This window comes from Mchenga conophoros, linkage group LG18 (genome assembly GCF_057382185.1).
Source record: "Mchenga conophoros isolate Kocher_MC1m ecotype Shallow Benthic linkage group LG18, M_conophoros_male_GT1.1, whole genome shotgun sequence".
In the NCBI taxonomy this organism is placed as follows: domain Eukaryota; kingdom Metazoa; phylum Chordata; class Actinopteri; order Cichliformes; family Cichlidae; genus Mchenga; species Mchenga conophoros.
The window spans coordinates 9580354-9598303 of NC_140543.1; the positions used below are offsets into that span (position 1 = coordinate 9580354).

Genomic DNA, 17950 nt, shown 5'->3' on the forward strand with positions numbered 1-17950 from the left:
TACACATGCATCTCCTGTGGTTAGTTGTTAATAACAATAGCTGTTGTTCTTCCTCCTTGAGGTCCATGAATTCTTTACAAGTCGATCCATCTGTATCTGAATGCAACATCAAGTCTCTTTTTGTTGTTGTTGTTGTAATTTTACATGTTTTAACCAACACATAAATCATGCTGTTTTGTGTTTATCTATTTTATTGCGACTTTTTTTGTTTTCCTCTACAGATTCACATTTTGGAGGGTGGCGAGGTTCGAATATTCAGCCGCAACCAGGAAGACAACACCAGCAAATACCCAGATATCATCTCCCGCATTCCCAAGGTAAAACACTTCGACACCGCAGCTCAGCCCTTTGGGAGAGAGGAGAGTGTGATTGTCAAATGAGGCCTTTTACAGCGTAGCGGATAACAGCTGAACACATTTATCCTGCTCACTGCCTCGTCACTTTGGTTCTTCTTCTCGCCTATCTCTCATCTGTCTCGTTTCCATGTGCATACTTCTCCTTTCTGCCTTAGATTTGTCACAGTTGGAAACCCCTGTTCAGTTTATTTGTTCTTTCCTGTCCTTACTCTCCCTGCACTCATCGAGAGCTGCTGCTGGCCATTAGATTTCTTTTTTTGTTTTAAGTCTACTGAGTTGTCCACTCAGGATGGGAATTTTAACCAGCTTGTCATCTCTCTAATAGATGTCAAAAACACACATTGTTGCAGTTTTACCTTTAAATTTCAGCCGTGGGAAGGCTTGCCAAATTAGTGAGGATCTGCTTGAGTGGGGAGTGAGAAAAAGAGCACCACTACCTGAAACTTTGGCACTTGGCCTGAGGTTATCTGAGCGTGCTCACTGCTTCAGTGCCTGCCGAGTGTGTTTTTCTGCTGTAGTAAGGAACTGCAGTCAAGTACCAAATGAATCTACATCAGTTTGCACTCTGCTCTCATTTATTTTGTTTTCAAGCCTTTTGTTGGATGCACAGCTATTATTGAAACGTCATTGACATTAAAATAAATTCCCATCTGGTCTGTGCTAATTAGAGCAGATTATCGAATCAGATGAATTCTCAGAATAGATGTGTAATATTTCTAATGGGTTCCTGTGCAAGAATTTATTAAGATGTTATTAATTACTAGAGCTTGTTAGTGGAAACAGGTGGTGTTTCTCACAACAAATTCAGGAAAAAAAAATGGCAACACAACACCGGTAGCAAAAAAGCAAAAGAATCACATCATGTCATAATTTTGGTAAATTTCAGTTTAAGTATTTTAGTTTGCAGGTCAGACTTGACCTTTTGTAGAGTTCACACTTTGTTTCCTCATGTTGCAAGGTATTTTGTGGTGTCAAGGTTGTCATTAATTAGATCCTAGACGTATTTTGTTGACTTCAAGGGGAGAATGCGAAGATGCAGACCTAAAGGTTGCAGTTGCAGGTCAAACATGCAACTAATTTTCCAGTGTATGACTCATGATGGTTCACAGAGGTCATGTTCCCTCCGGACGTCAGTACAGTCAGCCGTTAATTGTTCCAACCTGTGAACATATCATCAGGGAATAAGCACCCCCCCAAATCTAATCAGTGTCTTGTGTTAAACTGATTGGCTCTTTATGTGCGGCTGTGTTTTGTTTTTAAATGCCTCTCTGAGTTCATCACCGACTAAATCTGTGCTGCTTGAGTTTAGTTTCACTTCTACATTTTATCTATAAGAAGATATTTATAACATTTATCAATGATAATATCTTATTCTTTATTATTTTGCTGATAGAATCCAAATTTGTTTTCTCTAGAGGAGAAAAAACTGGACCTAAAGAGGTGTTTAACCCTTCAGCCACAGAAAGCTGAATTTCATCATCACTCCACCTCGTGGGTCGTGTGGACACCCAAGTTTGTTATCATGATTACTCAAGAATGAGGTGACGTTGGATTTTAAAATTGATACAATAGTTCCATCTACCCAAATCGCAGCGACCTCGACCTCAATTTCATGGTCAGAGGGCAACTTTTCAGAAAAACTTTTAGGCTTTTCACATTTCTATCATAGATGCATTTACTAGGAGCCTGAGGGTCAACACCAGCAGCCATTAGTATTTTTGAAGTTGATACGGTGGGGTAATAAAATTGTTGCTCAGCTTCAATTAAGCTCATTTGAGTAACTGAGTTTGACCATCTCCATTACGTTCATGCTGTTTATGCTTCTTAAAACATTTTCAGTGGTTTGTCTGACTAATAGTATGACTTGCTTTGTTGTCCACAATATTGAAGAAGTTTGTGCTTCTGGAGTCAAATTCCTTAGTAGTTTGTTCCATAGGTCTAACAAGCAGACATGTTTGTCTGCATTGCATTTCTGCACTTCATGGTAAAAGCTCGCTAACATATCTGGCTGGTGTCCCCATCTGGTCCCAGGATACAGCTTCTGACTCCAGAAATGTAGCATGGCAGTGTCCACGATGCTAAAGTTAAGGTTTTGAGAATGTTGAGCCAAAACCAATGGCTGATGTCACAGTGCCTTTACCCTCCACAGTCTTTGGTCTGAACACAGTGTAGGAAAACAGCTGGTGTGCATAACCTCCACTTCCACAAGTTGGACAACATTGCTCAGCTTTGTGCAGCCTTCAGACAACCATGTAAAATTCTGGTTTAAATGAAATAGCAAGTTTGGAGGCATATGAGCTTGATGAACTGGACAGATTGGAACCAGTTTCCTAGTTCTCGATTCTCATCTCTACAATAATTCTTTCCCATCGACTGTTGGCTGCGTCTGCCAAATCAATTTTCCTGTTGACTCCTGGGGGAGCATAGGTCCGCAACAACACCACGCCAACGGACTCTGTTCTGGGTTGCTCTCTTTAGCTGGGTCAACGTCATTCCGACGGCCTTCACTTTGCTCTCGACAGATCTTCTCCACGTCTGTTTGGGTCTCCCCACTGGCTGCGTCTGCCAACAGTTGATAAATTGTCGATGTGCTTATACTTACTGACAGGTAGTTCTAACTTGGGACACAGGAAACATGTGGGGTGTAAAGGGTTAAACAATAACAATATTTGTATTATATGTTTCACTTAAGACCACTTAATTTACACTAACTTGCTTTACATAACTTCTTGATATCCTCTTTCACATTCAATGCTTTCCAACGACGGGGAACTCTCACGTCTTTGTGGGTTTAAGTCACAACTGATTAACTTCATCCCTATTCAAATGGTTGAAAGCTGGCTGAGAAGCATTTGCATGATGTTCCTATCTTTCCCCTCTTTCATTCCCTTATATCTCCTTACTGTCAGTTTTCTAGGAGACCCTTTTCACTTCAGACAGTTTGACTCATCAAGCAGGAAACGCTTAGGTGGAACTAACATTAACGGCTGCTCTGGTCCATTAAGTAGTCGAGGAAGCCTTTCCAGTCGGTGTACAGTAACAAACCCCGGACCCAGCTCATCTAAGTGGCATAAAACCACCGTTAATGTTATCGATTATATATTATATTATTATGTGGTTTTCCTGTTTTGACATGTTATATTGTCAGCTATGAAAAAGATCTATAAAAAGTCTAAAAAATCCAAAAAGAAAAGCTAGCAGACTGCTGTGAAAGAGCTTTAGGGATTAATTCTGTTATTTAAAATAAGATTTTTTTCAAAATAAGATTAAAGTTATTTGACCTTGTTTAGTTTTAAGATTTTAGATTTTAAGATTTTGTTCACATAAACTCTGCCACATGGGAGGAAAGTAAAATCTCTTTCCTCATCCTGCTGGACAGTAGCTTTTTGCCAACATGACTCAAATGATAGCTCATATCTCACCTCAGTCAATCTAACCTCTGTATCCCATCTTCTCTCATAACATCTGCACTCTAACTTTCCCTCACACCGACTTTCATCTTTCTGATATTTTCCTCCCTTTTTTTTAATAACTTTAAAAGCTACACGGATCTTTGTCTCTCACACTCACCTTATTGCTCTCTCCGTCCACTTCCCTCATGTCTGCCTGTCTAATCATTCCCCGCCTTTCTTCTTCATTACGTCTTGATGATACTTGTTCAATTCTTCACTACTCCTAGCTCGCTCTCTTCTTTTTTCCCCCCACCTCTCTTTCTCCACTCTTGTCTTATTCAGCCTCTCTTCCTCTCATCTTTTTTTAAGCTTTGATACTACCTGTCTGCAATTTCACCTTTCTGGTCTGCCTCTCTGCCACTTATACCCTTCTCCTTTCACTCCCTCTACACTTCTTACGTATTTGCTCTCGCTCTCTCTTCATCGCCTGCCGACGATCTTGACTGGTGCCTTCTCTCACCTTTTTTGTTTTTGCCTTCGGTTTCTTCTCATCCCTGTCTCCCTTCTCACAATTTCTTTCGCACCATTTTTTTCTCCCTTACTTTTAAAACATTTTCTTTAACTTTTTTTTTTGGTTCCTTCCTCCCTTGCTCCTCTTCCTTCGCCTTGTTCTCTTTGCACTCCCCTTACCAGCATTTCATGGATTATTTTCAGACTTTTTCTCCTTCTCTGTCACCTTTCTTTCTCACCATTATTACCTCCTAAATTGCAAGAGGAAACAGACATAGTGTTAGATTTTGGCGTCTTTGCTTGATTATTTGGATGCCTCGAGATAAATTTGAGAGATGACATTGCCTTTCTATCTTTTGAAGTAATTTTCCTTTTTATGGGTTTGTGAAGTTAATGGTTCATAATTTAAGATGCTGAACTTCTTGCGGTTTGAAAATGGCTCATGTTGGTTATGTGAAGTTTTTGTCTCAGAAATTGATTACTGATCATTAATGTGGCAGACAGTTAATTAAAGAAAATGCTTAGATAATCATTTACATTGCCTATCTTGACATTATGATTTCGTGGCAGTGTGTTTGTGTGTGCCAACACACTTGGTGAGCACACTGAGTTAAACTTCAAACTAACTCAGGTTGCCTGCATGGAGAAGATGGTTTGATTAGATTTTACAGCACCTTGCTGCATTATTTTGCATTTTAATAAGGGAAAACCAATTTTCCCCAGGCTACCACAGAGCCTTAAAGTTTCAAATTATGAATTAATATTAATACATTAATATTAATACAGATGCATTAATTAGTAATTAATTCATTACTTAGCCTAATAACCTTATGAGGAGAACTGATTGTGTTTGATATTTCAGACTGTTTGCAAACAAGCTGTTACCTCTAAAGTGTCTGTTACGCTTAGCTTTGATTAGGTGTCTGATTACCTTTCAGATTTCCTTCGCTAATAAGTTCCCAGTCTGATTCAGATTAGAAATGTAGACATTTCGAGGTATCCTACAGGTTCCCAAATTGACCAGGAAGTGAGGGATTAAAGCCTCACACACGATTTGGTGGCTCAGCTAATTAGCAGCCGCTCAGTTTGCTCAGTTTGATCTTGGGATTCGGCTGTGATGGTCAATATAATCTGCCCATGAGCTAGACGGTTTATCCGCAGCTTAAACCCTATCAGTGTCTTCCTGCACAGGGAAATAACTATCAGCTGCCAAAGCCTTTAGTTAATGCATAAATGATAAACAACAAACTGCAGAATGTTTCTGGTGAAACTTTTGACCAGACGTGGGCATCCCACCAAAAGAGGGGACGTGCTTAACAGTTTGGAAACTGTCTGAAAAGAAGAGACTTCAGTTATAAGACATGACTGCTCAAGATAGCAATACATGTAGGGCATAAAAAATGCTAATGTGCTGTCTTCCAAAGCATTTGGCAACAAATTGGGGGCAGCTGCGGGTCCTGAAACGACCTGAACATGTCTTCGGTATGATTGCCTCTGTATGAGACTCAACTTGGCGCTTTTCAAAGACATGAACAGAGTTTGAATCTCTGAGTTTGTCAGAAGATTGAAAGTCTCATTGAAGTAAATCCAGCAGTCTTCTGTTTGCTACAGCAGATGTTGCCTATATGCAGTCTGGCTTTTTTCCCCCCTTCATCTATAAAAAATCTTTCTCATCTTTCTCATCTCACTCTTGAGCGCAATCTTTTATCTTTTTGTTTATCTATTTTTCTTTGTTGCTCTGTCATGGTTTTTCACGCAGGTGAAGAAGGACTCTGTTGTATCTTGTGTCCTGGACTCTGAGGCGGTGGCCTGGGATCACGAGAAGAAACAGATCCAGCCCTTCCAGGTCCTCACCACCCGTAAGAGAAAGGTATGGACAGAGCGGGATGTAATAGGGAAGAAGAAAGGGAAATAAAATGGCTGTGGTGTCATAAAGGCAGAGAATAGGAGATAATGAGAGGAGAAAGGAGGAGGAGTGAAAAGGTTGAAGAGAGAAAACAAGACAGAGATAAAGACTTGAAGGTAGAGTAGAGCGAGATAATAGTGTGAAATGATCCGGCAGACTGAGGGTGATGGACGGAGGAAAAGCAGACAGAACGAGGGGGAGACTGATAAGTAGGAGAAGGAAGAGTCAAATGGATCGAGAAGGGTGGTGGTGGTGGCTGAGATTGCAAATGTCAGCAAGGTGTTTATTCAGTTTTGATCAGACTAACGGCCTCTTTCCACTACACCAATCACATTAGAGTGAAACTGCTCTCTTTACTTTCTCTTTGTATGCATGATGCCATCCTTGTAAATTAGGAAAAGAGAAATGAGGAGGAAAATACAGAGAACATGGTGATGGAAATTGCTGAAAATGATTATCTTGATGACTTTTTCTTTTTCTTTTCTTTTTTTGATACTGTTACTGCCACCATGAAACTATGATTATTTGTAATGACGGTTTGATGCACATACTGATTGTTTTGCCCTTCTGGCATTCTGTAACATCTCAACTGCTTCAATACCACAAGCACGCTTCCTGAATGAAATATTTCTGCTGAGGAGATGAAACCAGATATGCACTAATTAAACATTATTAATGAGCAGAGAGGAAAGTAATGAGGGTGTGAAAAGAAGAATTAAAGAGAGAAAAATCCTTCAGGTTTAAAGATTGCGGTGTTTTTTTTTTTGTAATTTTTTTATTTTTATTTTTTTAGTCGTTGCTGTTTAATTCTTCCATCCAGTCCTTATCAGATCACTCACAGAAGTTTGGAGAACTGAACCTGCAAGTCACACTTTACAAAATTATCTAATCTGACTATTTTATCTATCTAACTAATAATTACCTGAAGGAAATGTTGATGAAGCTGAGTATGTATTTCATCATGAGCTTCTTATATGTTGGTGACAGATGGATGAAAGTTAGTTGCAGTTGGAATTTGGCACAGATTTAATTTAGTGTCAGTTTGTACTTTAGTACTGACATAAATTGGTAGGTTGATGGGTTACATAGTTAGTTGTTGTAGTCTATGCCTTAAAAAACCCCATAAATCTTTAAAATCACCATGCTTAGGCTTGGAGGGGGTAATTTAGGCCACGTGGGCAAGTAGGCTTTCAGTACACTGATGTTAATGATCATGATGATCTGTTTAAAACAACAGTAGTTGGCTTGAGAATAAACTTAGGAGGCAAAGTTTGTTTGAAGAGTGTTTCATACTTAAAATAATCAGATGCCTTTATGATCAGCTGTGGTATTGATGTTTTCTTTTCACGTATATAAACACATTTGAACAGTGGTTTTTAAACTTTTTAACCTTATTTTGAGATGACTTAAGAATATTTACTTGGAAAGGTTATATTCATCTGAAATACATAATGACTATTAATGAAGTATCCCAAATAGGCAAACTGTGGCTTGTTATCAGAAGCCATCAGTTGAGTCCCAGTGGAGTTCCAGTTGTTAGTTAAGCGAAGTTTATTATCTTTATCAACGCTGACTGATCAGCCTTTTCTAAGTATGGTAGCACAGCTGAAACCGTTTCTGTTGTGCATCAGCCTCTGTGGGTTCAATTACAGTCCAAAAAAAGAATATTTTTATAAAAGTGGTCAGTGATTTTGTTTTAAGCCTGCCAAAAACCTGAAGATTTCATGCTGCCATGGGTACTGCTCCCTTCTCAAATTCGCACAGTCTAACCAGAATAGAAGGAGAACTGGGAGACCATAATGCACAACTGAGGAAGAGTCTGTAGTCTCAGAAGCCGACACCTCACAGGTCCACAACTGGCAGATTCATTAATGGTAGCCATCTGAGTCAGTCTGTGCCACATTGCACTTCTTGTCATGTCACTGCCATCGCAGAAAACTGGGATTGTTTGAAATCAGGAGTTAAGAATGTGTATTGCTGTGATTGCATGCAAACAAATGCTCCTGAAATCTCCTCTGGAAAGTTGCTTTATTGTGCTACTAGTGGTCAAAAACTGCACAGGAGTACCCTTTTAAATTTTAATGATGCAACCTGATTTCATACATCACTAGTTTGAAACAAGCTAGTATCTAATAAAGAATGGGTTCACAGACAGAGTAATGGATTTGTAAATCGCTTGTGGAGCCTTATCCCCGGAATTCAACATTCCTTGGGTTCCATCAGGGGTGTGCTGGAAACACAGTAATAAGGTCGAGTTGGGAAAGTAGAAACCAGCAGGGGTAAAGAAGTTGTGGAATAAACAGGATGAGGTTCTAGAAAGGTGAGAGTGGGAGAAGGAGAAGCAGAAGAGGTGAGTGAAGTGAGCAGAGGAGCAGGAAGTAATAGGCTGAGAGAGGGCGAACACAACAGGGAGGTGTGACGCTGTTAAGAGGAAGACGGGAAGGCTGGGTGGTTAACTTTCAACACGAACGGGGAGAGAAATCAAAGAGCTCTTTGTAACAAGTCCCAAGGTTGGTTGTAGCGATTTGTGAATAAGATGCGTCTATTTGCATATTTTTGTCAAAGGGAAAAATATTAAAATGTATCCATGTGTGTTGATGTCTCCCTGCAGGATGTGGATGCATCAGAGATCAAAGTCCAAGTGTGTGTGTACGCCTTTGACCTCCTCTACCTCAATGGCGAGGTAAGGCCTAGTGATGATGAAAATGTTTCCCAGAGATCTCTTAAAACACTCCTGTTTTCTTTCTTTAAACCGCTGCGCGTGTTTATTGTTTGTGAGTACCCGCGTGCTCGTCGCCCGCCAAGTTGCCAGCATCGTCCCTGAATGCCAATGATGCTGCTTCTGGAGGCCGTAACTACATAATGATTGTAATGCTCATTGTAATTCCGACGGGGTGTGTGTGCGTGTGTGTGGGTAGGTGTGTGTCTGTCTGTCTGAGAGTGTATGTGTTGTGGGTGGTAACTGTGACTGAGTGTGGGATAGAGTATATGTTTCTATCCAAATAAAGCTTAGTTTTTAAGCACATTTCTTAAGACTGCTAAAGAAAATCCTAATTACTGTTTCCATCTTCCGGTGCCATGTGAGTTTTCCCAAGTGGACAGAAACAAAATTATGTAATTAAAAGACCAATACTGTCTTCTTAAGTTGTGCCATTTCATTGCTACTTCCTCCTAATATGGCATTTATGCAAATGTGATGAATTATTTTTTTCTCTGTATATGCATACTTTGTCTTCTTTATGGCTGTTGCCCTTTATTTATTAATTTCTTTTTTCTTTATCTCTCTCCTCGATTAATTGGAAACATCCAATTGCCTTTGCCCTATAGTCCTTGTCATTGCTAACACTGTTGTTGTCCTGGGAGGGTTTTTTAATGCTATTCACACCAGCTACCTCCCCTGCTAAGGCCTGACCAACCAGCAAGAGCTATTAGTCAGCAGTCGCCACCACACAGGACACCAAGGTCATGTCCTTGGTGCTATTTTTTAAATTATTTATCTACTTTAGGGACCTAATATTACACATACACTGCATATGCTCATTTTGTTGGGTTCATATTTTTAAGGCAAGAATATAAAAGGAGGGAAAATAAATAAATTTGTGGTTTTAACGCACTGGGGTAAACGGATTTGTATGACTCATACAAAGCTTTCTATGAGCACTGGCTGGCAGCTGTACAGCAAACTACTAGTTCAAGTCCAGCTTCATCTGTCTCATTATCCTTTGAGATTTCTCTCCTTTGGTGGATTTGAACTTGCTCTTTTTATAAATAGGTCTTGATTCCATGTAGTGACACAAGTCCTCCTGAGTTTGAACACAAAATACTTCCCAAACTTCAATTTATCACTGGCAACACAGCCTCCATAACTCTTGTGCAGAAAGGAGACAGAAGAACGGCACAGAGAATGGGGGGAAAAAAATAAACTTTGTAAAGAGTCACAGAAATTCTCTCTTTAGATAAATGTAGATAATTTTGTAGATATGGCAGATTGGCAGAGGTCAAGGAGCTGTTGACAACTAGGCTAGAACTTCTCGCAATAATGGATATGAATTAATATGTTGTTTATTTACAGATGGGTATGTTCACTCTTACTGTAAAACATTAAAACATTTACAACCCTGTGGGGCACTGCAGGCATGGCACTTAGAATTTGAAAAGTAAAAAAAAAAATAACTGTAATAATCTACGATTTGCTGATGAATTGTGTTGACTTGCATTTAAGTAAAATTCAAGAATGTTGGAGGGCTTGAACTTTTTTCACCTTCTGAAATTGGGCATGCTAGAAAAAGTTTGAGAACCCCTGGTGTACATGATGAAATGATAGTGAATGTAGCACCAAACTTGGCCCTTTAAAGTCTTCTCCCCCCTCGTGCTCGCTGCTATATACTGCTATATATTCTTGCAAAATACCAGGTGCATGTCCAACAACCTCTATGCCATAGCACACTTCAGCTTTGTATTAATGCATGTCACCATGTGACAATATGCCAAAGTCCTATTTCAGAGCAATGACACGTATAAAGACAAGAGCATCATTAAGGATTGGCATTGCCTAGCTGTTGTGCCAAGCTACTGTCAGAGTGTATAAATCCATGTGCTGCCAACTACAGGCAATTGACACATGTCAAATGACAATATAGATGTAAAATTTACCTCAATTATAATCAAAAAGTCAAAAGTAGACATAATGTGAAGATGTTTAAAAAAAATGTAATTCCAGTCAAAATCTGAACTCCTAAGGGTATCAGCTTCCCACAAGCTTTTGGGGTTTCTGGTCAGACAGAAATTGCAGCAGCATTTCAGTGCTGCGACTAAGCTGAATAAAATGAAGCATAAAAAAAAACCTTGCAGTGTCATCATTAATTGATGAAACCTGCATCTGTTGACCTTTAATGTATTGTCCTCTTGTCAATGCTGTATGTGGGTGCTTTGCTGCTTTAGCCAAGTGTTGGCTGACTTGTGATATTTAGGAGAATATGTGGCCTTTTCAGTTATTTTTAACGGATAAATTAAACTCTAGTAGATGGTTAGAATCATCCTCACAAAGAACGTGTGGAACGAAAGGTTGGCTGTGCCGTAGCGTAGCTTGCACCAAACTCGTTACGTGTCTCTACCTAGAAATGTTGTGAACCAACTTTTGTAAAACAAAATGTAAAATGTAATAGGCTGTAATTATTTTGTTAATGCAAAAGCAGCAGCCTTTTGGTCTGCCAGTATGACATTTCCTTGTTTTCAGAGCTCCACCAATCTGTGCGTAGACGGTTCTGTTTTCTGAGTTGCAGTAATTTCAGTAAAAGCAGTGATTTTCAAATAAAGCTCACACCTGTCACCTCACAGTTTTTTGTTTTTTTTTGTCAGTCAAATGAATTAAAATAAAAGTTCAGTATCAGTGAAATTCCCCCCGACAAAATATAGTTGTTCAACTTCACTCCACATTTTCCCCTCCCGCAGCCCGCTGGCAGCGGCCCTCCAGTTCCCTTACAGGTTGAGGAAAAATTGCAGTAAGCCTCTGTTTATCTCGTACAAGCTTCAATCGCCATTGATTGTGGAAAAGTATATATATGTAAGTGCAAAAGAAAGTCAATACTGTAGCATAGAACAATCACCGAAGGTGTAATTGCAGAACGTTGCAGGCTGCTTCGGCCTCATTATCTGCATACATTTCGAGTAAGGGTATAAATCGTGCATATGACTGCATGTTCTGCAGATTTAAAGCTGCTCGTGTGTGTGGCTGTGCGTGCACATGTATACGTGTGGGTGTTTGTATGTGTGCCCAAAGCTGCCGTGGCTGTGTGTCTGTGAGTATACTCTGAGACTGTGTGTTTGTGTATGAGTGGGTAGATGGTTGAGATGGCATTTCATCCTTGTCATCGCAAGGCTCCGAGCTATAGAGAGAAAATGGTTGTAATGATACAGTTTTGCCATTTGTAATTGTGTATGTGTTTCTGTGTGTGTGTGTGTTGTGTTTAGTCCCTGGTGCGACAGCCATTGTGTCGGCGTCGGGCTCTACTGAGAGAAAGCTTCTCAGAGGTGGAGGGAGAGTTTGTGTTTGCCCGATCCATCGACTCCGACAACACCGACACCATCGCCGAGTTCCTGGAGCAATCTGTCCGAGGTGTGTGTGTGTGTGCGTATGCGTGCCGGTTAGATGGAGACAGGCTTTCTTACTTGTTTTCCTTCCTGCTGTCTCTTTGTGTCTCATAACTTTTTTGTGTGTGCACCGACTGTGTACTTTTTTTCCTCGCCTGCTGTCCCTGTGCATCTTGAACCTTTTTGTGTGTGTGTGGGTGTGCTGTGCGAGAGATTCATTTCATTTGTGATTTTGTGCGAGGGCTTTGTGTGTAGTAGTCGTCCTTTCCCTGCATGCCGTCCCTTTGTTTGGCGTGTGTGTTTGTTGTGTTGTGTGTTTGCATAAGAGAGACAGGACTTGTTAGTTGTGTAATTGAATTTTCTTGCGTTGTGTCTGTCTGGCTCTGTTTATGAGGAAGCACATAGAGCTGTGTTTCCCGTGCGTCTCTTTGAGTTATACGCCAGTGTCCTTGTCCACTGGCTGTCTTTGTGTCCTCAACCTGCTTTTGTTTTGTGTATTTCAAAAGAAAACAAAGACCTTTTATGTATCTGAAAGATAATCTCTTAATTTCCTTTCTGCGTAGCAGGACTCGTGAGTTGGAGTATTAATCTGTTTGTGTGTTTAGACTCCTGCGAGGGCCTCATGGTGAAGACTCTAGAGAAGGATGCCACCTATGAAATTGCCAAGCGCTCTCATAATTGGCTCAAGGTGTGTGTTTATGTGTGGTCATGCGCTTCAGTTTTGTTACCCATTAATCATTTACATTCACGTTACACACACACTGCCTAACAACGTGGATGTGCACTTACCCTATCATAAAGTTATGACACAAACACACATATATAGAGTGACTATAGAAAGACCATTATTTGCTTCATGGTATGCTTGGAAAGCCCCAACATTTGCCAAGTAAAATGCCAAATCGTACTTGATTTAAAGGTAAAGCCTTCAAGGTCATCTTATCTTGCACTCCCCGGAAGTCCCGTTCTTACCCTGAACCGCAGACAAGCCCAAAACAAACAACTTTCACAACTTCTTTGTCAAACTGACATGACTTTCAGTCGTTGGATCAGTAATGGCGATGAGAGCTAAGACTCTGGCTACAACCCAAGCAATTTTTAAAGGTTTCCACTTGAGGAATCTGCAGTTTTTCAAGCCCACAGGTAATATGTCAGATGTAGAGTACAATCAGAAGCTTGCTGATTTGATATTTGCTGTTTATTTTTGTTTTGTTTATTTGCTTATGCCATCGTGAAGCAGCCATCATCTGTCTTTCTATAATTCAAAAGAATCGCTGCTCAAACTGGAAACACAATGATCACCTAATTGGTCTTCATCCAAAAACAATTATCTTCTAATGAGTCCAAGCTGTGCTCAAGATCACTTTTGCCATTTTACAGGCACTTTCCTCACATAACCTTCATGCACACGATTTACACTTTTACCAAATTCTTACTCCTGATCTTTTTAACAATATTTAATAAAGCTAACATAGCTTGATTCTGTTGGATTTTTCATATTCAACAAACTTACAGAAATGCCAAATTATTTATTAGCACATGTTGCATACAGATGGAGATGAGCATGATCATAGATGAGGTGATCATGTTGGTTGAGACCTTAATATTACTAATTATACTTTTACTATTATACTAATACCAATAATGACCAATTCCATGAGGTGCTAATGAGGAAAATGAATTACTATGTCACTGATTTATAAGTTTGATATTCACATGGATGTGGACTGTGACTTCATCTCTAATGGTGAGATTTTCAATGCCTAGCTCTGTTCAAGTGAAAAGATTAATCAGAAACATGAACTTTGCAGCAGCATCTGTAAGCACTCAGCATACCTAGACAGCCTTCGCTCACCAGATTTGCTTTCTTGAGACCTTTTTGAGACTTCCTTTTCTCCAAAATGATGGTCAAGTTTAACGAGCGCCATTTTTTCACACTGGAGAAGTTCCAGTATACGTCATAGAAGCGCAAGAACAAGGGGAGGGAACGGGACTGAAAGAGGGTGATCTCAAAATGCCTTTAACACCAAAGGTGTGCAGAGGTGCACGATGAGACAGCCTTGAAAGGAATATCTGCCGAGTCGAAATAACGTTTTCGATTTTCAGCATCAAAGTCTAGGATTTTTTTTATCCGTACCTGGTATTCTAATTACAGACATTTTTTTTTCTCAGGTTTCTGCTCAGAAATATAAACACAGATAAGTGTAACAGATTTTGAATTTGGGGGGGTTTTTTTGCACACCAAAGTTGATTACACTGTTGTTTAAAACGGTTTCATCCTAACTGAGTTTGAATTTCTGGAGGACATTTTTAAACTATCAGGTTTTCAACTAATTCACGCAGCATTCAAAAACTGTGACGGTTCATACACTATAATATATATATTTTTAAATTGCAGACATTTAAAGTCGCACATTTTATTTGCCTGTGTTGAACAATGACCAAAACATGGGGTGATTTATACATGAATGTATTTCTCGCTTGCTGTTATCCTCCCCCAGTTGAAGAAGGACTACTTGGAGGGAGTTGGAGACACAGTGGACCTGTGTGTGATTGGGGCCTATCTGGGGAAAGGAAAAAGGACAGGCACCTATGGGGGCTTCCTGCTGGCTTGTTACGATGAAGAAAATGAAGAGTTCCAGTCCGTCTGCAAGGTGTGTGTGTGTTTTTTGTCTTATGTCTATGTAAAAAAAAAACATAGGCATCCTGTAAGGAATATCTTCGCTCTATAAACATCTTTGAATGGCCTTGCATTCCTGGTGTTCCACATTAAACGTCTCCAGAGACACTATTTTAATATTTTCATCCAGAACAAGTGTGTCAACATTTCCAGGCAGCTGTTGAGTCCTTAAACTCAAAATGTTAATCAGTGTAATTAAATTTTGACCTGTGGCTTTTGATGCATGTAAACGTGTGATGTGTGGGAGGATAGTGAGAAAAGGTCTTTAATAGTGCAGCTAATTTTCTGCTTAAAGATAATTAATTTTGACATATTTTATTGTTTGTCTTCTGTGCAATGCATATTTCACATCTTTGTATTAAGGTGCTCTAGAGTGTGGAGTGTTAATTAAGTGCGAAGGTTTTTCTGTGTGTATGTGTGCTGCTTTTGCCTCTTATGTGTGTGGGAGCTGTGTTTTTGAGTCTGTTTCGTGCTTTGAACTGTCGTGCTTCCCCTCAAATCCGAGTTAGAGGAAAATCGTTGTGTCCACAAGTGTGGAGGTGTGACTGGATGCATCTTGGAATAAGGTGTAAGCATATATTGGAACATGCGTGACCACTTCAGTGTGTGTATTTGTACGTGTGTGAGATAATGACAGTGTGAACAAGTCAGAGTATCACTCCAGCACAGAGCATAAATTCAGCCTCTCCTCTGTCCTCCTAAAACCTTTCATCTCCATTTTTTTTTTCGTCTCTATAACTTTTATGTCTTTATCCGGAGAAAAGGGATTTAGAGAGCAGCGAACACACACACACTCTTTCTACAACATCTACTTACACACATTCACACCTGGGAGCTCATTGGTACAACCGCAGCGTTTACGCTTTTGGCCCATGAGATGCTCCAGTGGAGCCGATGGAGGTTAAAGCGACCGTTAAAGAGCCACGTTAACTTTTCGGGCAATGCTGGTAGTTTTCTCTTTTTCAAGCTTTTTCATCTGTAAATGGAGTTCATATTTGAGGTCACTATCCTGAGTAAGTACAGCCAGGCAGATGTACAGTGGGGGAAATAATTGTTTGATCCACTGCTAAATTTGTAAGTTTGCTCACTTAAAAAGAAATGAACAGTTTGTGATGTTTGTAGTTGTTTCATTTTAATGGGGCGAGAACATCAACCAAAAATCCAGAAAAAAAACACGTAAAGGTTATAAATTGATTTGCATGTCAGTGAGTAAAATAGGTATTTTGTCCCCAAGCAAAACATGATTTAGTACTTGGTGTTTGCCAGTGAAAATCTAATTGATTCAGAGAAGGCGAGGGAGGAAGTGCTGTGGTCAGATGAAACCAAAATCAAACTCTGCCGTATTTGGAAGAAGAGAAATGCTGAGTACGGTCCTGAGTATGAAGATTGTCCTCACAGACAGGCACGGAGGTGGAAATGTTATGCTTTGGGGCTGTTTTTCTGATAAGGGTACTGGACGGAGCCATGAAAATCTTGGCTGAGAACATCTTTACTTTACCCAGAACACTTTAATGGGTTGTGTAACAATGACCGGCATATCGCTTAACATATTGCTAAGGCAGCAAAGGAAGAAGAAGCACATTAAAGTCATGGAGTGACCTCTGCAAACCTCAATCCTATAGAGAATCTGTGGACAGAGCTGAGGCTTTTATTTGCCAAGCGACAGCCAAGAAGCCTAAAACATTTATAGACTTTCTATAAAGAAGAAAGGGCCAAAATCCCTCCACAGATGTGTGTAAACCCACTGACTAACTGCAAGAAACAGCTTCCTCGCTGTGCTTTCCAACAAGGTTTTTTCCAAAAAGTACTGTTTAGTTTGGGAATCAAATGCTTATTTGAGTCAGTGATGTGCAAATCAATTTATAACTTTTATGTAATGGGTTTCATTTTCTAGATTTTTGGTTGGTGGTCTCTCTATTTATTAAAATGAAACTACCATAAAAATTAAAGACCATTCATTTCTTTGTAAATTGAACAGTTCCAAATTCGGCAGTGGGTGAAATAATTATTTCCCAAGCTGTGGATAACAAAAGATGGAGTGAAAATTGTAGAAGAAGTCTGGTTTTTAGCTCTTCATTGATTTTTCTATCTTTTCTTTTGCTCGTGTTGATTTTATTTGTAGTGCTTGAAAATGTTTGCATGTTCTCCCCGTGTTTGCGTGGGTTCTCTCCGGGTACTCCGGCTTCCTCCCACCGTCCAAAGACATGCAGCTTGTGGGGATAGGTTAATTGATTAATCCAAATTGTCACTAGGTGTGAATGTGCGAGTGAATGTGAGTGTGAATGGTTGTCTGTCCCTGTGTGTTAGCCCTGCGACAGACTGGCGACCTGTCCAGGGTGTACCCCGCCTTTCGCCCTATGACAGCTGGGATAGGCTCCAGCGCCCCCCGCGACCCTGAAAAGGATAAGCGGAAGCGAATGGATGGATGGATGGATGGATGGATGGATGCTTGAAAATCCTTCATTTTTAGGAGAATTTTTCAGTACATTGTCAGTAATTCCTTGTTTTAGTTTTCCAGTTCAAAGATCCAAATGTCAAAAATGCTGAATGAGCCACAGAGGTGACAGGTTTACAACTATCCTGTCAGCTTGGCCTGCAGCGTCCAGTCTTGCTCATATGTTTTAATCCTCCCAACTCTTACTCTCACTTGTCCAGAGTTTGGCTAATTTCAGATCAGATAAAATCTCCAACTGTGTATTGCACTTGCCCCCGTTTTATTTGAGCTCATTTATGTGAAGAACAAACAATTACATCTATAGCTTCTCTTCTCAGAAGGACAGGTACAACACACACACATCATGCCCTTGTGTGTCCTGGCTGAAGAAACCTGTATTCACACCTTTGACCTGTGATGACATGCGTTCGTATAGCCCCTCTCGTCAATCATCCCTCAGTTCAATAGCTGCTCTTCACCAAGCCAAGCTGCGGGGCGGAGGAACCTTGTGTTGGACCTCGTTCCTCTCCTTCAGGGAACAGAAGATACAAAAGTAACTGTCTGTTCCCTTTCAGCTGATTC

General features: G+C 40.1%; 1 protein-coding gene across 1 annotated transcript in view; it reads left to right on the forward strand.

The window, feature by feature from the left end:
• The window catches only part of lig1 (ligase I, DNA, ATP-dependent), a 62959-nt gene that overhangs the window by 30481 nt on the left and 14528 nt on the right, over window positions 1-17950 (forward strand). Inside the window, exons 18-23 of the mRNA XM_085256090.1 lie at window positions 222-317; window positions 6018-6128; window positions 8776-8847; window positions 12135-12279; window positions 12860-12942; window positions 14756-14908. Coding sequence (XP_085112216.1) covers window positions 222-317; window positions 6018-6128; window positions 8776-8847; window positions 12135-12279; window positions 12860-12942; window positions 14756-14908 — 660 coding nt within the window. The remainder of the gene's footprint in view (window positions 1-221; window positions 318-6017; window positions 6129-8775; window positions 8848-12134; window positions 12280-12859; window positions 12943-14755; window positions 14909-17950) is intronic.